Here is a 27,149-nt window from a genome sequence, read left to right as displayed (position 1 = left end):
TATTACATTGGATATTTTACGTCTTGCGCACGTGCCATCGTTGTAACAGTTAGCACCGCGCTTCATTGGATAGCAGTAAGGAAGTTGAACATATGTTATCCCACTTATATTACTGATGTTTTTATGTTCGATAATAGCACATACGCATCTTATGAACGTGATCTTACAGTTTCCAGTGATAGGGATCAGGATGTGGGAGTACCACAGGCAGAAGAAAAACTCATCCAAAAACAACAACGACCTTACTACACTGATTATTATTGGGGGCACGACTGCCCCTTGATAAATTGCAGGAGTGTAGGGTTACCATTCAAGAACTACTACATCTTTCATCAGCCTTGAAACAGATCCACTTGATAGGATTGCTAAAACATGTTTCTCCTGGTCAAACTTTTCTATGACACTGTAGTACACTTACTTTGTGATAGTATAGTGGTGAACGGCCATGTATTATCTGCATACGTGTTGTTTATCAAGATATGTGTCATTATCCTTAACGTACTTGCTATATGGATAGTTACATAAGCATATGTTCTAGATACAGTTGACATAACCTAACTGAGAACGGAAGAAGATCTAAGAAACACGTTGTTACTTTACAGATCATATTAATAACCATCTCGCGGTATATTAAATGCCCAGAACCTGTGACATGTACACCTTTTGCTCCATAATAGACTCTTACGTAAGTTTTGTACATTCAGTTCCCTAGCATTTGTTCTTATTTATACTTATGGTTATCCATTTGGTTAGCCTGTTGTTGACTCCTAGATAGTTGCTTTCAAAGCTAAAGAAATAACCTGGTAAGTTTAAAGTGTGGCAAGTGCCAACTTATATTATCTTCGCTGTTCCTTGTTTATGTCTGGATACTTATTGAGTCTTAGTACCCTAGACACAGGCTCTTTGATTTTGAGACACGTTAGGACATGAGGTACATTAGTCAAATTTAAACATTTAGCATATTCCTGGCAATGATTACTGTGTTATACTACAGGGCTCTACTGGGTATTATTGTTATTGTAATATTGCCAGAGTGTTTGTTTTGTTATCGTTGTTGTTAACATTGCGGCAATCTGACTTAACTTGGGCACATAGCTATTCATGTGCCAAGCTGTGATTTCTATGCTTCGCTGTTGGACTCGTTAGCCCATATCGTTATTTCTTCTTTTGACGGAGTAACCTTACCATTCTTGCTGCAAGTATATTCAACTTTGCACGAATGCTAATTTGTTGTAGGCGGGTGGAAAAATCGTGATTGATTGTTGGTTATAATATTACAACGTTTGTAAAACATTTTCAGATACACAATAAGTGTAATGATCGTATATGTCAGGCATGACAATTTGTGCAAAATTATTTCCATTTTGGTTTGTAAAGTTTGTCGTATTTGTTATGCTTTATGCCAGTCAATAAAAGTTGCTGGTATTCCCACCAAGAAACATTTAGTGTGGAGTGATTATGGGTTCTTTCTGAATAACTATAACGGCCGAGAAGGTAGGCATAAATTCATTTTTGTGAAACAAAAAGATAATGTTTAATGAATTTTAAAATCTTTCGTGGCGACTACCTTTATTCACATAATCTGTACATTTTAAGGTATGTCAATTCTTGTCGATACAAACGGTTTTGACAAAGAAGCAACATGTATCATTGCTGTCAGTGATATTATTGTCTATTTCGAAATAATATTTTTGGACAGTATTATGACAATGTACCTGGCAGGATAGTTGACCATCGAAAGTTCAAGGACTCTAGTATTCAATGGAGAAAGTTTACTCGGCTATATTTGCAGTTGATGTCACTGATTATACAAGGATGACTGACAGCTACCCTTGTCACGACAAACATGACATTAACTGTGGCACACCACAATATTAGTTAACCTGACTTCCGGTCACTGTTGCACACCACAGTACTGGTAATCTGGCTTCCGGTCACAGGAAGTGTCGGTCAGTGTCTATTTGTCGTTTGAAAACAACCAAAGGTGTATGTGTATACGTTTCCATGGATGGATGACATGTTTTGCTATAATGGTAGCTGGACCGGTATTTAGTTGGAAGGAAAAGGTGGTATTGTCTCCTGACCTTGGGAGGTCACCCGTATCCTGTAGTCTTCTGGGCAGCTTGTATTTGGCTACTCTCCAAGCAGAGGTTAGGCTCCGGCTGTTTTTTAAACGTTTTTTAGTCGTTTTTATCGGGCTTTCTATTTTTTTTTCATATCTTGCTGTGTCAAAACGTATCTTGTTTGGCTGGCGTACTTCAAGAAAAATGACAAAATAGAAAGCCCGATAAAAACGACTAAAAAAACGTTAAAAAAACAGCGAGTAGTATTTGGCATGTTCATTATGCTGTGTGCATGTATTTCCTCATCCTCTGTTTTCTAAAGGAAGACAGCGACGAAAAACAAACAAGTCGAAAACAAAATTTGTCTTCCTCATTTTTTTTCATTAACTAAATGCTTCGTCATAAATATCCAAGTAGCCTGTTTATCTTGTTAAAAAGCTGCACGATATTACTTGACTTATTTTAACCTCCTTGTCTGACCAGTAACTTACCTCTAACGGACACATTAACGAAATTGTCTAACGTTACTACACAATTTGATTGAATAAATGTTTGTTAGCTTTCCCTCTTAAGGCCACATTGACTTGATTTTATGGATGACGGTTTTCAGCAGATTCCAAAAAGAACTTATCATAGAATAGACTACTATTTTGCAGTACTGCTCCCAGCCACCTCTTGGCAAAGACCAAATCTCCGTCTTTTAGGAATAGCTAAGTTCAGGAAAATTCTCCATTAATGATTGCTCAAAATGACTTTTTTTCTTCAATACATAGCAAGGGCGACATTCGTTACGGTAACGTATGTTACTATGCACTTTGGCCCTTTTTCTTCGAAAAGACTTTGAGCTTTTGAAAACCTATTGATGAAGTGAACTTATAATTTTCTGAAAGGAATTGGTTTAGCATTATATGAAGTTATTTTATATAACGCTACCTACGCTGTAGATGAAGTAAACTAGTAAAACTATGTTTTCTGGCCATTGAGAATCCAATCCAACCCATTGGAAAGGCTGACTATTCACTGAGGGACAACATATGAAGAATGAGCATACATCTTGTTTGATTCCTCTTTATTCAGACACTAATTACATTCTTATAAAAGCACACAAACAGATATTGCCTAACATGTCTGGCATAGGAACTAGATGCTAACAATATTACCTTAGAATCATTGCCTTGCACAGAAATGATTACTGCAAAAGAACCTTTTTGATTTACTTATATAGTAGTTGATTTGTAAACTTCAATTTTTTTACTTGAATTGCATACTTTACCAAGCTATGGCCTAACTAGTATCTAACTGAATTCAAAGTTGTTGACATTGTTGACTTTAAGATTTAAGTATCAATTTCATAGTAACATTTCTTCTGTAATTACAGTGCAAAAATATGTAAATTCAAACTGAACATTTCTACCAAGCTCTTATAACCTAGTACTAGTGCTATGCATAATCATATCAGCTACATCATCTACATTTGTAAGTAATGTTGTTGACAACAAAAATGTTTCTATTTCAGAGTACTGCTCTTTCTTCTTGCTGAAGGAATTGGCAACTAAAAAGAATGATTCTGCTACAGATAGATCTCATGTTCCCTGCTACTCTGCACCTCCCCATCCAGCCTTGGCATAACCAGCGAAGTACACCTGGTAGTCAGAGTTTTCAGTCGGCCCAGCAAAGGAGTAGACCACATCTACAGTCTGTGGGACCAAGAGAAAAATTCTTCAGGGCAAGAAGTCGATCTTAAAACCTACATGTAATACCCACCTGAGAAAACACATATTTCGATGCGAAATGCACCAGAAGTTGAGAAAATGTTGTGTCCTCGAACAAAAGATTTTAACAAAAGCAATTCTATCGTCCGAGTCCGGTATTCAAATTTTCAACCGTGCCATATTCGGCCCGTTTGAAATAGTTTGATTTAGTTGAAGGAAGCCTGTGTGATACAACTTTCAAACCTGTGTGATACGGAAAGTTATCACACGGTCCGGAACACCCATATCAAACGTTTTCACGTCAGAGGTATGACACAAAATGCAGTATGACCCTACCTGATCATACTCCGTGTCGGACCCCTCCAAGCTCTCACGAACACTGTGGAGTGCTCCGTCGATGGCCTCCTGGCTCCTGTATCCAGTTCTCTTCACCACATACGTCTGCAAGCTCACTCCCTTCCTCAGCACAACCTGGGTACAGCGATAAGGACAAAGTCACAGTTTAGACTTTTTAGTTTGCAAACATTGGCAATGTTACTGTCAAACTTAACAGGCACCAAAATTGTGTGCACGGTGGAAAAGACATCAAGATCTTAGCATTCTGTGTTTTACTTTTATTAGTAGATAACTTATTTTGAACTTGAAATTTCAGATGCAACACAAAAAGGATGACATCAGGCAGCCCAAAGGTTCAATCCTTAGGGCCTGGTCACATTCATGAACAATAATTATTGTTAACTAAGGCCATTCTTTGTTTCATGTGAATTAGTAGTTGTATTGTCGGCTGTAAATGCTCTCCTAGACTCTTGTTGGCATCATGGTTGTTTTTGTCATAGCCCGCTTGAAAATCCTACAAAAATTCTACGACATCGAAATTGTATGACAATCTACAACAAATTAGTATCTACGCTCTAAGCTACCAACCCTGGCAAAGACTGAGGTATCTACATGTGTGGTACTTCTGATTACTGATGCTAACACAGAAATGAGAACTCAAAACAAGTCTCACCCCCTTGACTGTGGGAGTTGGTGGGTCTCCCTCCTGGAAGTCCTTGGTCAGAGGCACACAGAACTCAAACATATCCTTACAGGAACCAGCAAGCTTGTCAGCTCCCTCAGTTTTGGACATCAACTGTAACAAAAAGATCACATAAAAAGTTACATAATATCATATCAAACAGTCACTGCTATATATCTCTACCAAGCTCAACTCCAACTCTAATTCACATTTGCCATTTTTCCTTATATGTTTCATATCATTACAAGTTATTAAACAATATTGAAGTACTACATGTACTTAGTTGATGTAGCTATCATTATACATGTACACTGAAATCACTGTCACAAGACAAGTGAGGTTATTATTACGCCACTATGTGGTTTTCTATAGGTAGAGGAAATGTCCTCTGTCTCTTTTTATTACAGAAATGAAAATTATTGTGACACCAAAATAAAAATTTTCAAAAAGTGTGCTGATACTTACAGCAGTGAGACCAGGTTGATATGTGCCGGTGTCCATTCCTGCTTCAATCTTGTAGTGTCTGAGGCTTTCGAACATCGATGGAGAAAGGTCCGGCTCACCACAATCTATCACATTCCTCTGCACGCACACCCAGTTTTCTGGTGACAAAAACACAGCAGAAAAACAAGTCAGGAGACCCTTGTAGTGCACTTATTTGAATGCTTCCATAGAAACAATGATAGTGAGTAGCATGATATAACAACATCACCAACAGTTTGCTCATTCAATATTGAGTAGGGTGTGTTGACCTTTGGCATGATGGTATCTGAGCACATATTACACAACATGTTGACTCATTTTGATATAATTGTCATCATAGCCCTTGCAATGACAGAATAACATGCTAATCTACATGTTAATTCAATATCAAAGAATACACAAAGTAAATGTAGTATGACCTGCAGTGAACTTGTGCTCGATTAAACCATCTGTCTCCCCCACAGTTTCTGGAAGGAAGCAAGTGTCGCTGGGACAGTCCTCTGGGAATTCCTTCACTTCGTTCCTCAGCCCACCTCCCCAGGGAGCCTTGGCGTACCCAATGAAGTTGACTATGTAGTCATCTTGTTCGGTTGGTCCCATGAAGTCGTACACCACATCAACACTCTACAATGTACATGGCAAAAAGATTTTTAAAAAACTCTGAAACTATTTGAAGAACACCGAGTATCTGTAATTTATTTGTTATCCTTTCAATAACTGTTATGAAACAAGTAGGGAGTAGAAACAGACTGTTACAGTTACATTCTTTGGACAATATATGCATCAAGAAACTAAAGGTTTCATACCTCCATTAAATATCTAGACTTTTGTGACTTTTCTGTTTTATTCTTTATGGTGAATTTCTCCTTAAATCTGTCCAATAAATGCATTTTCCTGCCTGACTTTGGAGACAGGGCAAACTAGCATTCCCTCTGTGTTTACTTGGTTTCACATGTAACTAAGTCACATATTTTGCACAATATCATTTTGCATATAGCAAGTGGTGAAACAGGCCCACTCTTGTGTGCTGTAAGCACATACTCCTTTACATTAAGGCACACTGCTCAAATCATGAAAATCTTTTGATGTCTGTTCTTTGGATGAGCCCTACATCGACACATTCTATTATCATAATTGATGAAACACTAAGTCCAGATACTAAGCTCCCTTACAGCATCATAGTCAAGTCCTTGTGCATCCAAGCTGTGCTGCACACTATCCAATGCTTCTTCGACCATTCCTTGTGTCAGGTATCCGGTCCTCCTGGTCACATAGGTGTGCAGGGTAGCTCCCTTCTTCAACACAACCTGCCAAGGACAACAAGAGTGGCATCATTTTACACTTAGATAAATTTCTTAAATAATGGCAAGCTTTCATCAATACAGCCAAAGTTTTGCAGCTAGAAAGAGTATGCTTCTGTCAATAAACAGCCTTCCTTACATACAAAATGTACATGGTGATGTATTGTGTTATCTAATACATTTTGCATTGATTCTGTTCCTACATTTTCAGTATCATGAAGAAGCAAGAAGAAGTGGAACTCACTCAGTAGAACATGATTCTTGTGTTGGTTGACATGATTGTATATATTTCATGTATCTATTCTTTTGTGGCAACCTGTACTTAGCCCAAAGGGCACATATGTACAACATATATATATACAAATATATATGTACAACAAAGGTCTTTTTTTTCAATAAGAAGTCCACCATGTTAAATTCTGCTGCTACTTTTGTTTGGATAATCTGCAACAGTAACTAGTCGTAGATTATCTAGACATCATTAATTACAAAGTTATGGCTGCACAAAAATTCCGACCTACCCCCTTTTCTGTGGGAGCGGGTGGTTCTCCATCGTTCAGACTGTCAGGGACTGGTACACAGAGCTCAAACACATCATTGCAGACACCAATGTCTCTTTCGTAAGTGCTTGTCTTTGCTATGTACTGAAATTAAGTAAAGAGAAATGATCTAAATGGTAACATGAGCTGTATGTGGGGTACTAGGCAATGATCATATGGTCATGGGTTCCAATCCTAGCATACTATTGGAGCTCTCAACACCAACACTTTTAGCCATAATTCAATGATCTAAAAAAACCTTTTCTAACCATTAGATGCAATGTAAGAAGATCATTTGCTTTGAACATTTGATTGATACACATTTAAAGGCAAATAACTTTCTCAGACTAGTCGAAATGCAAAATGTTGACAGAAAGTTGATTGTGCAGTGTCCATGCTCGGTACATCTAACCTAACACCCATCTAGGTAAAATGTACAATGTAGTTACCACTGGCTCTCCTTTTTTGTAAAGAAAAGGGTGACCAAAAAGGGAGGGCCAGCAGCAACTACAAAGGCTTGTGCCCAGACCAGCATACAACTATTTGTGTTAGTGTAATACTTACACTGGAGGGACCAGGCACTATAATATCTGCTGTTGCCTTGGCCTCGTTGTAACCACTGAAGTATCTCCTGATGCCTCTGTACATGGATGGGCTCAGCTCAGGCTCTCCGCAGTCAAAGACCTGTCTCTCCGCACAAACCCAGTTTTCTGCAAGAATCAAAGACAACTCAAGACAGTTTCTCAAAAGGCTCCATGGACATCAAACTGACTTTGCCAATTGGGAACATGATAAATTGATTGATGAGCATGACTGGTTAAAACATTATTGTAGAAATCATATAAGAACTCCCTGCCACAGGATATTGTAGACGCCAAGTCAGTAAATGAGTTTAAAACAAAGCTTGATAAACTATGGGAGAGCGAGAAGTACAGGACCTGGTGTACACTCTGCAAGTGTGAAGATTGGGAGCTACAGGCGTTGTGTTCTTCCCGAGGATGGTATCAAAGGTATCAAAGAAGCCTGTTCATTCCAAACACTTTCTGGGTCTAGATTTGACATGTAAACTGTTACAGTGGGACATAACATAGCCTGTTAGGTACTTGCAAAGCTCGTGTGTTACATTGATTTATCACTATACAGATGTTCAGAGGGTTACAAAGTGTGCTTTGCCCTACCAATAGCAAACTTGTGCTCGATGAATCCTTCGTTTTCGCTGACGACCTCTGGCAGGAAGCATGTGTCACTGGGGCAGGTAGACGGGTAGTCGACCACTCCCTCCCCAAGTCCGTTGCCCCATGGAGCCTTAGCATATCCAGCAAAGAAGACCCCATAGCCCTGGTTTTCAGTCGGCCCAGTGTAGGTGTAGACCACGTCAACACTCTGCAAAAGCAAGCATTTTGAGATGACTCAAACAAGAATAAGAAAAGACAACAGGGCTGTCCTTGGTGCTGAACTAACTTTCATGTGAATGTATGTACATGAAGTTGTTTTGTTCTTTTATTCGTTAATAGAAATGATTCATGACTGAAACATAATCTAAGAATATGACAACAGGGCTGTCCTTGGTGCTGATCTATCATGTTTATTCTGTGGTTGTTTTGTTTTCTGCAAGTTTTTATGGTGGCAAAGATAGGTTCAAGCACAGAATAACAAGAAATTGGAAGAGGTATGTAGCTTTTTCTATCAATATGTTTAGCACTCCTGCTGACAGCAATTTCAATCAACGTTGTCAGTGTTGATGTACCACTTTGGAAAGCAAAGCAAAGTTACGTTACTGTAGCTTTCAGGTTAGGTGATTTCTAAACTCCAATGAAAATCTTGAGGGAATGTGACATTACCTGGTCATATTGCAGCCCATGCCTGTTCAAGCTGTCTCGTACAGTCTGCAGTGCCGCACTGATGGCTTCCTGTGTCCTGAAGCCTATCCTCCTGGTCACATACGCCTGCAGAGATGCTCCCTTCTTTATATAAACCTGCACACACATTAAAAAAAAGATAAAAACATTATAAAAATGGACTTGAATTGCCAAATATGTAAACCAAAGTGACCTAAGCTGGAGGATCTGACATTGTCAAATATCCTTGAAAGAAGTTAACACAAATGCATAAATCAAAAGACCTGCCCTTTCTGGTACTTTTTCACACATCATCTCTGACCTCCACTTACAATTATATTTACCACATATCATGTTTGATTTTCAGAATTTTTTCTTTAAGTTAATTTCATTTTAAATTGTTGCATTGTTGCATTAGTTTTAATTTCATTATTTGTACTTGAATAGACTCCAGGAAGAATAGTGTTACAGCGAATCAAACAAACAAACAAACAATCAGTTTTATAACTCCAAAATTCTAGAACTATAGACTTTTCTAAATGTCAAGTTCTTGGGAAGGACTATGAATGTTGAAGATGTGGTAGAAGGAAGAATTACATGTTCATCAGAGGGAACTGGTGGCTCGTCCTGTGGCCAGTCCTTGGGCAGAGGGACGCAGAACTCAAACACATCATTGCAGATTCCGATGGCACGGTCACGCTGCACAGTTTTAGACAATGTGACCTGCAGGTACAAGAAAACCATGTTTGGGGTTGTGTTCTCTCAGCTACATATAGCGGCTACATATAGTGGCAAGAAGCAGAACTTTAGTAGAAGCTCTGAGGAAGATGTCTGACAGGCATTGAAACATCAGCAGGTGAGAATAACTGGTTGTGACAGTGAATTCAAATATACAGCAATTAGACAATAGAAAGTTGGTAGTATTTTGAATTGACAGTAGAACTTACTGAAGTAACTCCAGGGAACACATAGGTTGCCTTCTTTTCCGCATCATTCTTGCCACTGAAGTATCCCCTGATAGCCTGGAAGGTATCCATGGATGGTTCCGGATGTCCGCACCTTCTCACATCCTCCTTCATACATACCCAGTTTTCTGAAATACAAGTCCAAACTATTAGAAGTCTATCCCATCTCAGTTTAACTATTAGTAAATCAGTGGACTGTCAGTCACAGTGAAGGTAACACTAAAGCTTTTTGTCAAAGAACTTATAATAATAAGGTGTACACAGAATTGAGTACTGGGACATGGCCAATATCAAGCTATGTATCAGTCAGCAAACTTATTCCTATTTCCAAGCACATTTCAGAACAAAAATTGCAAAAAAATATCTAGCAGAGATCCAGGTGTAAAAATGGACACCTGACTTATGTTTGGAAGGTAAAAGTGGTGGAAGACCTAATTTAGCATGGTAATCTTCCAATACTTGGAAGATTACCATGAAGATTACTTAGCATGGTAATCTTCATTATTTTCTACACTGTCCTCTATACAATGATGCAAGACTTGATATGTTGTCATCTTTAACCACTATGTTCATGCAGGGTATCTTACCATTTGACCCAAGACACACCACTGAAAATATTGTATGTTCAACTCTACTTAGGGAAAATGCACTCTTATCTCCCATTCAAAATTGTCTTTTATTTGATGTCGTATTCAAGTTCATCCAACAGACAGGTCTTTTTAGTTTTAGTTGATTATATAGCCTTATTTGATTATTCCTAAGTTTGTAAACCAGCTGCACGTTCATTCTGTTACTTGATTCCTTGTTTATTTTGACTTCCTTAGCATTATCTTTTGACTATGTTATTTAGTGTTCGTTATTTTGTATGTGTGTCCTTATTTTTTTCATGTGTAAGAGGAGAAGACCCAGATAAGCAACTTTGCTTTTTGTCAAATCCTCGTTAAATAAATGTGAATAAAAAAAAAATCTTCCAATACCATGCCAAAAAGGTTGTGGGACCTTTTGTATCAAATTTTATAGGTAACTTTTTAGCAATAGACAAAGAATAAGACTAACCAGTTTCAAACTTGTGCTCCACGAATCCTTCCTTCTCTCCCACAGTTTCTGGGAGGAAGCAGGTGTCACTTGGACAGCTGGAGGGAAAATCGACCACACCCTTTCCCAGGCCGTCTCCCCAGGGAGCCTTGACGTAACCAGCAAAGAACACCTGGTGCTCCTGGGACTCGCTCGGACCAGCATAGGTGTACACCACATCAACTGTCTGTAATATGGCAAGGCAGTCTTGTGGTTAGTGTTATTATTGGCTTAAAGTTTTGGATTCAAATCCCTATAACAGGCTCCAATGTTGTACCCTTCTGAAAATCATGCATTTCACACCTACACTTAACTCAGGTAAAAATGAGCACATAGCTCTGAGCGGTAAAGCCATGCTCAATGACAGCCACACTTTGAGACATCAAAAATCCCACTGCACTTGAAAAGAGAACAAGGCATATTGAATTTACAGATTGCATCCCACATATTTTCCCCTACCTGATCATATTCCAGACCATTTTTGTCTAGCCTGTCAGTGACAGCGTACAGGGCGTCATTGATGGCCTTCTGGTCCCTGAATCCTGTCCTTCTGGTCACGTATGCCTGGAGACTGGCACCCTTCTTGATCGTCACCTGAACAGAACAATAAAAGGGCTGTAAACTGATGTCCTGATTTCAGATTTCATGATGTCACTCTATTTTCTGCAAAATGACAATACTATATCTGTTGTGTGGTATTCAGAATCCATATCAATTAAAAAATTGTGAAATACTACAATTTGACACCATCATCCGTTGACTTGATATCTTTGAAAGACAATGAATATAGGTTACGCTGCAGATAAAGGTGAACTAGCATGTACATGTAGAGGATGTTAAACCCCCAGCCAGTGGTCTTCTCTGAATTATGAATTGCCTTGTCTTACTCACAAACATACTAGCAAAAACAAGGTTTTGATGCTTGTAGATTTTAATACAGGTAGAGTACTACACACTTTACACTTCACCCTCCCATCATATACATGTATACTAGTATAATTATTCACCATCCACGGGATTCTAAGTAATTTTCACAAGTTCACAGAAGTTGGGCACAGAACAAGACCTACCCCCTTGTCAGTTGGTGCAGGTGGTTCCCCTTCCTGCATGTCCTTCGGCAGTGGAACACAGAACTCAAACATGGTGGGGCAGGTGCTGCCATTATGTGTCATCTGAAAAACAGAAAAATGAGTCAGAGCATTAATCTAAAGCATGTTTTACACCCATGCTGTTGTAAATGTAGCACTTGATGTGTAATATGATACATTCATAGTAGAGCACAACACTTTTTTCATATAGAATTTTTTAGCGCATATTTCCTGAACAAGGCTTTAGCTTTCAGTGTGAATATGTACTACTAAAATTTTACTGACAATTGATAATTACAATTGGTAATTAAGGCAATGTGAATTGTCAATGCTATTCTGCTGTAGACATGACAATTATTATAGACCTGAAGCTAACTACAGGCTATACACTGAAGTTTGCAATTACAGCGCTAGCATAACAACATGTATATTATGTATCTGACTAATTCTATTGCTGGTACTTACTGATTTTATAAGTATTACATACATGTATAGCGACAATTCAGAATTCTTCAAGAATTCTAATACATCTGCAAAATACGTAATTGACAATTAAGTCATTATTGCTAATAACATGACTGTCACATTACTCACAGTAGTGACTCCAGGCAGAATGAGGTCTGCAGTCTTGCCTGCCTCATTTTCTCCCTTGAAGTAGTTCCTGATGGCAGTGGACATAGACTGGTCCAGATGGGGATGGCTACAGTCTGTCACCTCCTTGTGCACACAAACCCAGTTTCCTGAAAGGTACATTTTATGCATCTGAGTAATACAGAAAAATTCTAATGAGTTTAGACAAACCTATGATCATGAAACATATCTGCTTTTACATTTTCAATTTCACAAAGAAGCAAGGAGCTGTCCTTGGTGCTGAACTAACTAACTGCCCTACATAAAATGGACATTTAATCAGAAACAACTACATTTTATAAACATTGCTGCAGGACTGGAGTTTTATGTGATTGATTTTGACAGACTGAAAACTACGAATTTGAAATACTTTAAGTATCAGTTGAGTAATCACAAAAAATTATGAACTTTAAAAAGTAAATTTCAGTAACACATCTTCAAGAGGACATAAGGCATCTGACAATGCAATGTAGCAAAAAATATTGATTGCCACCTCCTGATTAAAAAATAATTAATCATCTTTTAAAACAATAGCTAAGAACATTTAAACCACGAACTTAGACAGTATTATTGGTACACTGCACATTGTCGACATAAAATGCATATCATGAAAAATAATGAAAGATTTCAACCTGAAGCTTAAACTATGTTCCACTACGGCTGATAAAAAGAGTAAAAACATGACTGACCAGCATCAAACTTGTGCTCGATGAAGCCATCATCTTCACTAAGAACTTCAGGCAAGAAGCAGTTATTGTTTGGGCAGTCTTTGGGGAAGGCCACAACGCCCTCTCCAAGTCCGTTACCCCACGGTGCCTTGGCATAGCCTGCAAAGAACACCTGATAGTCGTGGTCTTCACTCGGCCCATGGTACGAGTACACCACGTCAACAGTCTGGGATGGTTTGGAAGAAAGCAGTTGGCAAGAAGGAAAAGTTAAGATTTACTAAAAAGGAAATGTTTCTAAATATATAGCATATAAAAGTACAGAATACAATGTATACACTACCTTATTTAAAAACATGTACAGTATGATTTACATTTATTCATGACAAAGACAAAAATCTATCTTCATACCCTTCAGAAATGGTTGAAAAATTAACAATACTTTTAAGTAAAAGGGTGTTATAATGTCATGTCTGATATAGAAAACTAGTCCAGTAGATTGATACATGTATTTTAGAGTCAACAGACTTAAAAAAATATACACAGTCATACAATGAAACTTGTATAAGCAACCACGTCCGTAAAATGACATCGGCCTATAACGACCACTTTGGGCCGGTCCCAAATTTTTCCCCCATAGACACAAGCATTAAGCAACGTGGCCATAGCGACCACTTTTGTGATTGCGACCACCCTGATACCGGTCCACACGCGACCGAAATGTTGCCGAAGACGACCATGTCATTTTGAAGGGTGTATCAGTATTGATTTTTGATAATAATTTGCAGGAAATCCCGGTAAAATCGGCTTGAGTTTTGGCGACAAAAATATTGCCAAAAAAATAGTAGTTTCTTCACCTGATCATAGTCCAGCCCATGTGTGTTCAGGTCCTCCCGTACGGTGGTCAGAGCTTCGTTGATCGCAGCCTGGGTTCTCCTGTCCTTCGTCTTTGTGACAAATGTCTGCAGACTGGCTCCCTTCTTGATGTAAACCTAAACATAGGATTGCAATAGATAAAAGGTAGTAGGTGGCAACAGCAAAGTAAGGATGAACCTTACATTAATTTATCCAGACATGTACAGGATATCTTACTATAATAACATCATGGGAAACAAGTTGTCATCAGGGAAGGCTACGATCCCCTCTCCGAGTCCATTACCCCATGGTGCCTTGGCGAAACCACCAAAATGTTAAAATTAAGTTGCGCCTAGCAAAATATGGTTGCAGTTCTAAGTGTGCATTTTGAGCACTGCATTATACTATACTACAGGTGAGTAACAAGACAGAGAGAAGATTGCCTACCCCTTCATCAGTAGGAGCTGGAGGGTCTCCCTTCAAGTCTCTTGGTACAGGCACACAGAACTCATACACATCCTTACAGATACCAGCAGAAATGTCATCCTCTGGGGTTTTCTTTGTGTACTGTGATATTAACAAGAGGAAGTAAATGAAACTACAATTTGCAAAAAAAAAGTTACTCATTGACAAGCTTCTGGATATAATTTTAGAAACAGCCAGACGTTTCAGACAGCATCCACTTTCTTTTGTCAGTGACACTGAAGTGATCTGGAAGAAACTGTTTCTTTGGCATATCTTATTACCTGGATGTCTAACCTACATGAACAAATCAAAATACAAAGTTTACAACATAGGACTTGGGTGCAACACAGGCAAAACTGTGCTACCTTCTTCAAAGTGATTTTTAAAAATCTTCTCCATGTTACCTAACACCTTAACAATTCAAATTTGGTGCCAAACAGTTCCTTTAGCAGCGAGAGGGTTAACTGCTACACAAAGCAACAATGATTAAAAAATAAGGACATTTAGATCACTGTAACCTTTAGACATCGTGGTAGAATTTGAAATCAATTCAAATTGTTACCATATATGTTGAGCAGCCATAGATAATAAACTACACTGCTGTGACATTTGGACAACAATGATGCAAGTATATATATATATAACTGTAACATAATTTGATTGCTAGGATGGAGGGCGGCAATTAGACCAAAACGACTTGACCGGGCCAACCTCTGCAAGACAGGGAACAACGGATGCTAAACAGGATAAGAAGAAGAAGATATTGCCACATGAGAAAGTGATCATATTTTTCAAGAACTTACAGTAGTGACTCCAGGAAGAATGACTTCAGCCTTGAGTGATGCTGCATTGTTGCCACTGAAGTACTTCCTGATGTACTTAAAGTCAGCTGTAGAGAAGTCCGGCTTACTACAGTCAGTCATCACCCTCTTCACACAAACCCAGTTTTCTGAAAAACAAATATTCATACTGAGTCTCATCCTCTCCAAGAGAAGGTAAGATTTTGACCTATTGTTAGACATTACCAAGTACAGAGCAATCCATTCTGGACCAAGAACATAATTTAGTCAGTAACATACTGCTACATTTTGTTACATACAGTCAAACAGTTGTTGCAAGCTTAGAATGCTATCACAAATGACTGTCAGCAAATAACTGATGTGATAGACAACCTGGTTGCTGTGTAATCACCAGAAAAGGTATTCAGTATTGTTTTTACATTCAAATATGGAGAATGCGTGACTGTATAAATGGTCATCCTTCAGAGCTTGTTGCTGTATTTCCAGTACCATACAATACATTAAGCAAAACAACAAATACTACACAAACTAACCAACATGAAACTTGTGCTCAAAGATGTCCTTGTGTTCTGCAGTGATTTCTGGGAGGAAGCAGGTGTTGCTAGGGCAGTCTGTTGGTGTGGCCAGGACTCCGTTTCCCAGTCCGTCTCCCCACGGTGCCTTGGCATAGCCCACGTAGAATACTTTGTGGTCATGGGCTTCAGTTGCGCCAGTGAAGGAGTAGACAACATCAACAGTCTGCAAAAAAGTAAGGTTAACTGTGTTACTTTACATTAGAAACCAGCTATGCTATTGGTACATGTATCATATATAAATTGCACTTTCATTTGTGAATCTCCACAAGGATGAGAGGAGACATTATACTCCCTGCCATGATTAAGCTTTACACTCCCTTACATTTTGATAAAGCCGAAACTCATAACAACATAATGCTAGTTCACCTTTATCCGCGGGGTAACCTATATCCGTTGCTTATATTAACATATAGTGTTTAGGGTTATCAAGTTGATAGATGCTGTTGCATTTTGAGTCACCTTCCGACTTGATATCCCCAAATGCCCCGTGTTCAGAAACAACAGATGTTGGTTACAAAGCGAATAAAGGTGAACTTGAGTTATACCTCATCAAATTCACGAGCGTGTCTGTGAAGACAGTCGTCAACGTGGTGCAGGGCTGAGTCAATCGCTGTCTGTGTTTCGAAGCCAGTCCTCTTTGACACATACGTATGAAGCTTTGCTCCTGTCTTCAGATAAACCTGTACACAGGACAGAGAGAAGGGAAAATGAAGTCTAAATTATTGATATCAAGTGACAATGAAACAATTTTTTTAGAGAGTAATAATTTGCACTGAGAGAAAATGCTTTTCAGCAACTGTACATAGTCAATTATTCTGTACTTTTTCTCAGTTAATATCGACTATCATAATTCCACCTGCAGGTGCCATAATATTGCCACCTTAACAAAACGTTAGACTAAGTATAGTGGTCTTCCCAAGATTGTCTTGAACACCATATGTTAAATACCCTAATTGTAATACAATTCAGACATTTAGGTGTGGAAGACAATCTTGAGAAGGCCTCTATAACCACGTTTTTTGAGGTGGCGGTATAATGGCACCTGGTGGAATTATGCGAATGCATGTTAGACCCTTACAAATCTGTCTGTACATTACTAAGAGTAGAGTGTCACGGCTGAAACAGAACTGTTGAATAACATACCCCTGGCACAGTGGAAGCAGGCAGGTCACTGAACTGTTCAGGCAGAGGTACACAGAACTCAAAGGTGTCGTGGCACTCAAAACCAGCAGCCGCTTTCTTTCCTGTCTTTGCTGTCAGCTGTTAAAGAAAAGATGTCACTATGATTGAAGGAAAGTCAGACTGGTTCCTAATCTTCATATCGAGTAATGTGGCTCAGGTCATTTTATATTATTCTTTAAATATATGGCAATTTGAAAGTAGAAATATACATAAAGGAGCAAAAGCTAAGCCCTAATCCTCCATATTATGATCACTTATTGTCACAGCTGGGAACCACTAAACTACAAAATGTGTAATCCAGTCAACATTATATTCTATAACTAGGAACAAATAATTGCTGAGCAATGTACATGTATATAGATTAAATTGAATGAACTTAACTGAGTTAGTCGATCAGAATCTAAGATATGTTTATGAGATGCAACATATCCTCGTTACTATTCAATAAATCTTAATCAGATTTTAGTGGTACTTACAGTTTTGACACCAGGCTGCATGATGGCATCAGTTGTTTTCCCTGCCTTGTTGCCACCACTGAAGTAAGCCCTGATACTCTCAAAGATAGAAGCAGAGAGTTCTGGAGGACCGCAGTGGATCACATTCCTCTTCACACACACCCAGTTTTCTGAAACGCAGCATTTGTGTATTTTTTTTGTAGTAAATGTAACATTATGTCTCTAGAAGAAAAGAAATCTGTCAAATCTTTTGAAGGATTTCATTAGAAGGATTTCAATGACAAAAGTAATTATGTATTTCACATATTTGTCCATATTTGACATGTCAAATATTTTATTCTTTAATAAACTGAATAAATATCAGAAAACTTTTCACAATTATTTTTACCTCATTGGAAGGTAAACAAATGGGAGTGAAAAATCCTTAATCACTTCAAAGAGCCATCCTTTTTAGTTTAATCTCGCTATCTATCATGAGTCTAGAAAGTATCATTTTGTGACTTACCGACATCAAACTTGTGTTCCAGCATGCTGTGGGCTTCCTTGGTTTCTGGGACGAAGCAGCTGCTACTAGGACAGCTGGCGGGGATGTCCACAACAGTCTGTCTGCGCCCGTTTCCCCAAGGTGCCTTGGCAAACCCAGCGTAGAACACCTCATACCTTTTATCCTCGTTCGGTCCGCCATAGGTGTACACCACGTCAACGGTCTGTAATTGACACAATACACATGTAGCTCAGATTAGATAAATAAGCTCAGGCTTTGAAGAAAATAAAATACAAGTGCAGAAGGTTTTTCAACTGTTGCTATAGTCTTCATCAGGGGAACATTTGCATCTGGAATGTTAGTTAGCCATTCTGTAATAATGCAACTTTCAACAACATGATTCATCAACTGAACAAAAATAACTTCCACACTAGTCAAGAATAGACAAATCCCATACATGTTTTGTACCTTGCCTACCTAAGTCAATAATTTGGATGCATACTAAACATTATCTTATTATTTTGGACCTGTGCTGTATGTATTTCTTGTTGCAAAATCACAAAATTCCCTTACCTGATCATAGTCAAGGTTATGTTTGTCCAGGCTCTTGCGAACTCTCTTCAGAGCTTTTCCGATGGCCTTCTGGGTTCTGTACCCTGTTGTCCTGGTCACATATGCCTGTAGACTGCCTGTCTTGAGGTAAACCTGGACACAGCAAATCAGGGTTAGCATTATTAGTAGGCTGTGAATTATCATTTGCAACTTGTTACACAGTCATTCAAGGTATCCTATGAACACAGTTATTTAGTACAAGGGACAGGGATGGCAGTGGCAATACAAATACCATTCAGCACCAGGGACAGGAATAGCAGGATAAGTATGTAATATGTGTCATTCAACAAAAGGGACAGGGGTGGTAGTGTCAGTGTGAATGTCATTGAGCACCAGGGACAGGAATGATTGTGTCAGTGTGAATGTCACTCAAGACTAGGGACAGCGATGACAGTGTTAGTGTGAATGTCATTCAGTACCAGGGACAGGGATGGCCGTGACAGTGTGAAGGTCATTCAGCACCAGGGACAGGGATGGCAGTATCAGTGTGAATATCATTCAGTACCAGGGACAGGGATGGCAGTGTCAGTGTGAATATCATTCAGCACCAGGGACAGGGAAGGAAGTGTCAGTGTCAGTGTGAATAACATTCAGCACCAGGGACAGGGATGGTAGTGTCAGTGTGAATGTCCCTCAAGACTAGGGACAGGGATGGCAGCGTGAGTAATAATGTCCTTTGGCACTAGGAACAATGAAGGGGGTGGTAAGGTGACAGTGCTAGTAACACAATATAATGTTACATGTAGTTTGGTTGCATGGCTATTGTATCTATAAGTGCTAGTCGAAGTACTAAACTGCCTCTTAGAATTGTCCTATAGCAATGTAAATTATGTATAGACCATGTGTCTCTTTAAAGAACATGTTTAAAGAGAACATGTCACGAATACATGATTGACTTTATGGAGTAATGAGATATACCAAATTCATATCAAATCTACATTTCTTAAAACTTTTGCATGTTTTACAAATCTGTTTTACAATTGTCCTGAAAACTAAAGACAGCACTCTGATACACACCCCTTCCAGGTCCTCAGTTGGAGCAGGAGGAGCATCCCCTTCCAGGAATGACTTCGGCAGCGGCACACAGAACTCAAACAGGTCTTTACAGATACCTGCCGCCTTCTCAGCTTTAGTTGTCAGACATGAGAGCTGCAAGGGAAAGAAATAAAGAAAGGAGACGTCTTGTCTTTCCTTGATGTGGAACTATCATTAAAGAAACATGCCTATGAGATCATGATCATTCCTGGTAATCATTTGGCATTTTGTAGATGTTACAGGCAATAATCAAGTAGCTAGTATAGGCTGAGGACATCATATTAGACATGGACATAATACTGTATTAATTACAAGGTTTTTGCTACCAACTGTTTTGTCTTCCCTGTACTTACAGTACTGAGACCAGGGTAGATTATATCTGCTTTCAGTTCATCTGCATTCTTGCCACTGAAGTAGTCCCTGATGGCCTTGCCCATAGAGCTAGTGATCTGGGGATTCCCACAGTCTGTCACATTGTGCTGCACACAAGCCCAGTTCTCTGAAACAGATAAATTCAGAAAAGACGTTTTACATATCCCAGCTCCCGCTCAAACCAATCCAGAGAGTCTCTTCCACAGCATTTGGTCCTCCATGGCCATTCCTAGTTCTTAAGTATCTTGCAGGTTTGTGTCACTAAGTAGGTTGTCTAAGTCGGTAACTCTAGGTCTTCCCCTACCTCTTGTTACTTTAGTAATAGGCTCCCAGAATACAAGACTTTATGCAGGGATTTTGGGGCGTCTAATACAGTGACCCACCAGTTTCATTCTGCGCTGTTACAAAATCTTACAGTTTTATAAACTGACGAAAAGCAGTCCATTGGTTGGAAAGCTAAATATCACTATCACTGCAGTCAAAGTTCAGATAAAAATGCGTATTATGGTATTGATAGGGAATGGATATCAGCATCAGCAATCATCCTTTTTTCCAAGTAAATATTAACTAACCAGCATTAAACTTGTGTTCCTTGAAACCCTTTCTTTCTGACAGAACCTCTGGAAGGTAACAGGTGTCACTTGGGCAGCTGTCTGGGAAGGTTGTTGGTGTATCTCCATGTCCGTTTCCCCAAGGAGCCTTGGCGTAACCGACGAAGTAGATCTGGTAGTCCGCAGACTCGGATGGTCCAGCATAGGTGTAAACCACATCAACAGTCTGGGAGGTATCATGAAAGAGGTGTGAGAGAAGACATTCTATTCTATATACAAAAAGATACATGAGGTAAACTGACATGTTTACTTCATCACACAACTGTTGGCATATCAAAGTCTTAAGTTGATATCCTGCAAAGTAGTTTTGCAACCATCTTACTGCAGCTGTATACAGTGAATGATTCCACAATTTGGCACAAAGATAATGCTAGGTCACTTTTTTCTGCAGGGTAATGTATATTGTTGGTTTCAAAAACATAAAATTAAATCAACCGACAAAACAATATTAAAAAATAACAGCAATATTTTGCACATATTGCCATTTGAATCTATCTGCTATCCATAAATTCCCTGTTTTGTAAAACAACGGGAATAGGTTACTTTGAATGAAGATACAATGTAAAGTTGAACTAATGTTACATTCAAGAAACAAGCAACATTCCAACATTATAATTTTTCTGTTACAAAACAGCTGCAGTGAATGGTGGTATGTTTATATTTCAATTTGATATATGTTGGCATTCCTTCAAATGTACACACTATTTTTCTGAAAATGCTGTAATGCTTCAAATACAGCAAATACCCTTGAGAATAACCCTATGACTGGATAACTCCCTCACCTGATCATACCCAAGCTGCTCCCTATCCAACCGTCTGTGTACGTCCTTGAGACCTTCTTCGATTGCTTCCTGGGTTCTGTATCCTGCCCGTGATGTCACAAAAGTCTGTAGGCTTGCCCCCTCCTTAATGTAAACCTGTTGATGTTGATGGTTTCGTATGATTACCGCTATCTTGTCTTCAATTATTCTGTGGTAGAAATAAGACTTAGATTCGATGTACAATCTACTATAAGTATTCAATACACCGGTAACTTTAAGAAAAGAAATATACAAGTATGAAAGCATTAAAGCTCACATTGCAGTCAAATATTCTTACAGCATAAGAATTATGACAGAAATATATAAAACATTTTAATTGAAACACAGATTGAATATTCCAACTTAGCTTTTAAAATTCCTGGTACCATTCAAATTTACTGTGAATGCAGAAATTTTTGCGGTCATTTTGATGTTTGCTGTTTGTGTGCTGCCAATTCACCCCCAACTTAAAACCACCGCAAATATTTTCCATGGCAGTAAGAGACTACAGTACACGGTGCTACCGTGAACTTAAAACCACTGCAAACAGTCCTTTTTCCCGCTACCACGAAATTAAATCCCTGCAAACTTAAATGCAAAATGTACACGTGAAAGGAGAATATGATGCAATCGTGTAAAAATTATTTTTAAAAAGTTCTGTAGGTACCCCTTGCTCAGTTGGAGAAGGAATGGACTCTTCTGTAAAGTCCTCAGGCAGAGGTACACAGAACTCATAGATGTCTCTGCAGAGCTGTGCGGCTGCCTCGATCTCCGTAGTGTTAGAGATGTACTGGTAAGTTGGGCAAACAGAAAACAAACACACTTTTAGGTAATTACCTATCAGGAATAATGCAGTAACACACAGCAAAGCAAGATGTGGATAAATCTGAGTACAATATACATTGTACAATGCAAAATAAATACATGTGTGATATTTTAAAACCATTTTGCATCTGAGGCCACAGTCAAAAACAAATCTATCCATGCATAGAAATACACATGATTCAATCTAAAAAAATGCCATGATTGTTGAAATAAGCATTATAAAAACAGTTTGGCAACAAAGGTGCAGTTTTTTGAAAATCTAAAGTTAGTTCATTTTAGCTGTGGGGTAACTGCTTAGTAATACATGTATATCCATAGTATGTAAAACCGGAGTATTTGATAAGGATATCAAGTCTACGGATGGTGGTTTGAAACTGCAGCATTTGAAAAAAATATTGCAATTTGAAACCGCCATTTGTCAACTTAATTTCCCTAAATATCCTACAACAGAATTATCACCCCGCAGATAGAGGTGAACTTAGCAATATATATTTTAGCATCCAGCATCACTTACAGTAGTGATTCCTGGGAGGATGATGTCTGCCTTCTTGCCTGCATCATTGTTACCCTGGAAGTAGCTCCGGATGGACTTGTACATGGATGGGGAGAGCTCAGGCTGTCTGCAGTGGATCACATTCCTCTTCACACAAACCCAGTTCTCTAAGTAAAGAAATAAGTCCAGACAACAAATTAAAATCATTTTTTGTAAGGAATTATAATGGTTGTTTTAGAACCATAAGCTTAGAGGAAAAGGTAGAGGGATAGAGATACATGTATATGCCAGCTGTTTTAACTTCACTCGGGGGAGAAAATTAGGCACTTTCTAGAGGAAAGTAGGCTGCAAATTTTTGATTTAAGAAACAATTTGAAAGTTAAATGTTAGAGAAATCTTCCATATTAGAATGCATTCCAGATTCTAGACCATGAATTAGACCATGAATATCTTAAAAACATGTTCAACTCAAGTCATTATTGACAAAAAATTCACTGACCAGCATCGAACTTGTGCTCCAAGAACGGTCCATGTGTTTGAACTATTTCTGGGACGAAGCATGTTTTGTTTGGGCAGCTTGGCGGGATTTCCTCAACCACAGTCGCAAGTCCGTCTCCCCAAGGAGCCTTGGGATACCCGGCAAAGAACACCTGATAATCTCGGTCTTCCATCAGGCCATCAAAGTTGTAGAACACATTGGCTGACTGGATTGTGTGAGGGAGGGTAGCATCAGTCACAATTAAGGTTGAAAAAAAAGTTGAATATGTTTTGGAAGTGCTCAGGTACAATGCAACAGTAATAGTTGGTGATAATGAGTTCAGTACCAAGGAGAGATCCTATCCTTGTGAAGTAAATGTTACTGTTTATGAATGGTGAAGTTGTCTTATACTGAAATCTTAAACTTATTCTGTGACTTAAAAGGAGAAGGGAAACTAATGATATAATTTTAGTATCATTAGTCACCCTTACACTAACGTCAAATCTTGTTGCATCTTTAACACTATGAGTCTATAGTATGACTATGTCTGCGCAAAGATCCGAGTACTAGGTAGATTTAGGTGTATGACAGTGAGATGATCTTGAGAACAAAGATGATATTTGAATAATAAGCAAACTGGAAAGGAGGCCTTCATCCTACTTTAACACGTAATCAATTACTTACTGAATGCAGCTGCAGGGTGTCCAGACCACTGCAGCAGCAGGACACAGTGGACTACTACTACTAATTACTTATGCTAGTTAATATCATGGCTACTACAGCAATCAACTAACTAATGTAAGCATCTGTAAGACAATGTCATCATGGTCATTTGACTTGTCAGACTTCTAAGAAAGGATTCCCTTGAATAAAGAATCCAGACAGAGTGGTAAGATGATCACAAGACAGATTTTTATGCATGCTTGCAGGGGGGGGGGGAGTATTTGATACCTTTTTGTGATACATGATGTACTAAGTATAAACAAAAATACACATGACAATAGTTTTCCTACCTGGTCGTTTGAAAGTCCCTTTTTGTCCAGGCTCTTGCGAACCTCTGACAGAGCCTTATTAATGGCTTCCTGGGTCGGGAATCCTGACTTTCTGGTGACGAATGTTTGGAGCTTTTCTGCACTCTTTACGTACACCTAGTAGAAAGAAAAACAAACACAATAATATATCGTGATACAATGTAACATGAGTTATCTATGATCATTCTACATACATTTGCACCACAAAGTCTGAATCTAGCTCATCATTTGATGAATTCGAGATGATATTGTGACAATATGATACACAACATGTACATGTAGATCTGTTGGCAAGATGTCTTTCAATGTGGTCTAAATAATGCTAGTTCACCTTTATCTGCGGGGTAACCTATATCCGTTGTTTGAAAAATTATGGTTTCACATTGCAATATTTTAACAATATTTCAGTGGACTCAACATTTCCAAAATATTGCAGTTTGAAACCACCGCCCGTCAAATAGACATCCCTAAAAAACGTTTTTTTCCAAACAACGGATATAGGTGACCCCTCAAATAAAGGTGAACTAACGATACTTGAGTATCCTCGTTAATTCAAACAATGTTGTCCTACAAGAAATTTCTGCAATAATTCAGTCCCCTGCCATTGACTCAGTGTGTTAACATACATTTGCATAATTCCACCAGGTGCAATCATACCGCCACCTCAAGACAATCTTGGGAAGACCACTATACAAACGTTTTTTTGAGGTGGCGGTATTATGACACCTGGTGGAATTATGATTAGATTATTGATGTTACATCAAGTATGAGTGCTTTTTAGCAACCATGGAAAAGTGTAGAACATGATGTGGCAAATAGAAAGGAAAATACCAAACTTCTATCAGTTAAAGAGTCTTGACCATTCATAATTTTAGCAATAAATGACTGTTAAGGACGAAGCTCACCATTTTACTCTTGGGTTCAGGAGGATGTTGATACTCCAGGTTCCTTGGGTAGGGGACACAAAATTCAAAGACGTCCTTGCATACACCAGCAACCCTCTCAGCTTGGGATGTTCTGGCTATGTACTGTAGACAATAACAAAATAAAATAACAGAATGTATCAGAGATAACAAGGGCTCAAACTCACGGCGCTCCATCACTGGTTGCCAAAGAGTGGTCAAGTTTTGATCAATGAATTTTTAACACATTCATCTAGAGACCATACTTGAATAAGGAATGTATTCATATGGTTCACGAACCCTTCACCCTCCACACACCAACAAACAAGGCGTACTTATGCATAATAAGATCAGCAAAAAATCTGTGGCATCTTAGGGCAGGAAGCATCTTAGGGCGACCCCCGTTACATGTAATGCTTCTCAAAAGGCTCAGGCTAGTAACAAACGTACATCTTTGCATGACATACATTTTGCTATGTAGTACTTGGATAAGTACTGCAGTGTCACACTTACATGTAAAAAAAAGATCATGTCAACAATATACAATTATGTTTACTGCTAGTTGCTTGTTACATTTCCTTTCTTGAGATGTCAAATGAGTATGAATTTCATTTGTTTTCAATAGTCTGCACACTTGTTTTCTTTCAATGGTCAGTCTTAAAAATAAAAATGGATCCCTTCCACTATCATTGGTAAATATTGATAATGCTTGGGTGTTAACTTAAAATTCATCAACATCATAATTAATAAAGAGTTGACCTGCACTTTTCTATGACACCAATGTTGACGTTTTGGTTTCTGGTCATCAGAAGGTTACTAAATGCCTGTTTGCATTAATTTTTATGATTAAAAAAACAATCAAACTTTAAATTGGGCACATGTACTTACAGTGGTGATACCAGGTAGGATGATGTCAGCCGTTATTCCTGCTTTGTTGTTCCCTTCAAAATAACTCCTGACGGCATGGAAGATGTACGGGTCCAGATCTGGCTCACCACAGTTGTACACCGGACTCTGGTAGCAAATCCAGTACTCTGGAAATGTAGTAAAGTCATTATAAAGAGAAGCACAAAGACGCCTCACCTAACTTTGTATAAAAGATTCTGAAGTTAAATCTATTAATCTATTACGTATATCAAAGACCTTCATTGTACACTTCTGCTCTTACAAGCTACAAATGTAAGTACAAGTTAGGATAAAAAGTTCTAGGTAGTACTAAATAATCTAAGTACATGTTCAAGTACTAGTAAGAATGTGTTATATCATATAAGTTACTACATGCAACTACAAATTGTAAAAACTATGAATTTAATTAGAAAACATTTTTGGCATGGGGTAATTTCTGTATAGAGAATTGCCAGACAGGATATGTATTGTGACTAACTTGCAGTAAACTTGTGCTTCTGGGAGTCAACAGCATTGGGTAAGAAGCAGGTGCCACTTGGACAGTCCTCGGGGAAAGCTGTCAGTCCCTTGCCGAGTCCATCGGTCCAGTCAGGATCAGCATACCCAGCAAAGAACACCTGGTAGTCTTCTTCCTCAGCTGGTCCAGTGTAAGTGTACACCACATCTACACTCTGTAGAATATGGAGCATTTTCAGGCAATGTTATCGCCGTGTGCACCACCATGTTGGGGTCCTTATTTGCATTTTCAGCTCAAGTATTTTCACACAGACCTTCTGATCCTCTCAAACCACCACTATTGGATGTCTACAGCTTAACGAAGCAAATACCTCAGACTGCATAACAATGTGTAAAATAATATATGTAATGTGTAGAATGGCGATGCTGTTATAAT

At 38.6% G+C, this 27,149-nt stretch overlaps 1 protein-coding gene across 2 annotated transcripts in view; it reads right to left on the bottom strand.

Moving 5' to 3' along the window:
* Window positions 1-3,115: 3,115 nt before the first annotated feature.
* Window positions 3,116-27,149, bottom strand: part of LOC118420878 — a 44,928-nt gene continuing 20,894 nt past the window's right edge. Inside the window, exons 28-64 of one of the 2 annotated variants that reach the window (XM_035827929.1) lie at window positions 26,736-26,928; window positions 26,240-26,385; window positions 25,355-25,477; window positions 24,432-24,566; window positions 23,440-23,644; window positions 22,962-23,107; window positions 22,290-22,412; window positions 21,605-21,739; window positions 20,784-20,988; window positions 20,193-20,338; window positions 19,822-19,953; window positions 18,766-18,897; window positions 18,214-18,415; window positions 17,730-17,878; window positions 17,215-17,331; window positions 16,617-16,751; window positions 16,030-16,234; window positions 15,500-15,645; window positions 14,679-14,798; window positions 14,234-14,368; window positions 13,401-13,605; window positions 12,676-12,821; window positions 12,064-12,165; window positions 11,453-11,587; window positions 10,976-11,180; window positions 9,902-10,047; window positions 9,552-9,677; window positions 8,958-9,092; window positions 8,295-8,499; window positions 7,681-7,826; window positions 7,099-7,221; window positions 6,449-6,583; window positions 5,696-5,900; window positions 5,259-5,395; window positions 4,785-4,907; window positions 4,112-4,246; window positions 3,116-3,760 (exon numbers count right to left, since the gene is read on the bottom strand). In XM_035827929.1, coding sequence (XP_035683822.1) covers window positions 3,659-3,760; window positions 4,112-4,246; window positions 4,785-4,907; window positions 5,259-5,395; window positions 5,696-5,900; window positions 6,449-6,583; window positions 7,099-7,221; window positions 7,681-7,826; window positions 8,295-8,499; window positions 8,958-9,092; window positions 9,552-9,677; window positions 9,902-10,047; window positions 10,976-11,180; window positions 11,453-11,587; window positions 12,064-12,165; window positions 12,676-12,821; window positions 13,401-13,605; window positions 14,234-14,368; window positions 14,679-14,798; window positions 15,500-15,645; window positions 16,030-16,234; window positions 16,617-16,751; window positions 17,215-17,331; window positions 17,730-17,878; window positions 18,214-18,415; window positions 18,766-18,897; window positions 19,822-19,953; window positions 20,193-20,338; window positions 20,784-20,988; window positions 21,605-21,739; window positions 22,290-22,412; window positions 22,962-23,107; window positions 23,440-23,644; window positions 24,432-24,566; window positions 25,355-25,477; window positions 26,240-26,385; window positions 26,736-26,928 — 5,541 coding nt within the window. In that variant the 3' untranslated portion in view covers window positions 3,116-3,658. The remainder of the gene's footprint in view (window positions 3,761-4,111; window positions 4,247-4,784; window positions 4,908-5,258; window positions 5,396-5,695; window positions 5,901-6,448; window positions 6,584-7,098; window positions 7,222-7,680; window positions 7,827-8,294; window positions 8,500-8,957; window positions 9,093-9,551; window positions 9,678-9,901; window positions 10,048-10,975; window positions 11,181-11,452; window positions 11,588-12,063; window positions 12,166-12,675; window positions 12,822-13,400; window positions 13,606-14,233; window positions 14,369-14,678; window positions 14,799-15,499; window positions 15,646-16,029; window positions 16,235-16,616; window positions 16,752-17,214; window positions 17,332-17,729; window positions 17,879-18,213; window positions 18,416-18,765; window positions 18,898-19,821; window positions 19,954-20,192; window positions 20,339-20,783; window positions 20,989-21,604; window positions 21,740-22,289; window positions 22,413-22,961; window positions 23,108-23,439; window positions 23,645-24,431; window positions 24,567-25,354; window positions 25,478-26,239; window positions 26,386-26,735; window positions 26,929-27,149) is intronic. The other variant, XM_035827930.1, reaches the window with a different exon arrangement.

The sequence above is a fragment of the Branchiostoma floridae genome, chromosome 8 (genome assembly GCF_000003815.2).
Source record: "Branchiostoma floridae strain S238N-H82 chromosome 8, Bfl_VNyyK, whole genome shotgun sequence".
NCBI classification, from domain to species: domain Eukaryota; kingdom Metazoa; phylum Chordata; class Leptocardii; order Amphioxiformes; family Branchiostomatidae; genus Branchiostoma; species Branchiostoma floridae.
The sequence above is the reverse complement of the archived record's forward strand: the minus strand, read 5'-3'. Positions and strand labels throughout refer to the sequence as shown.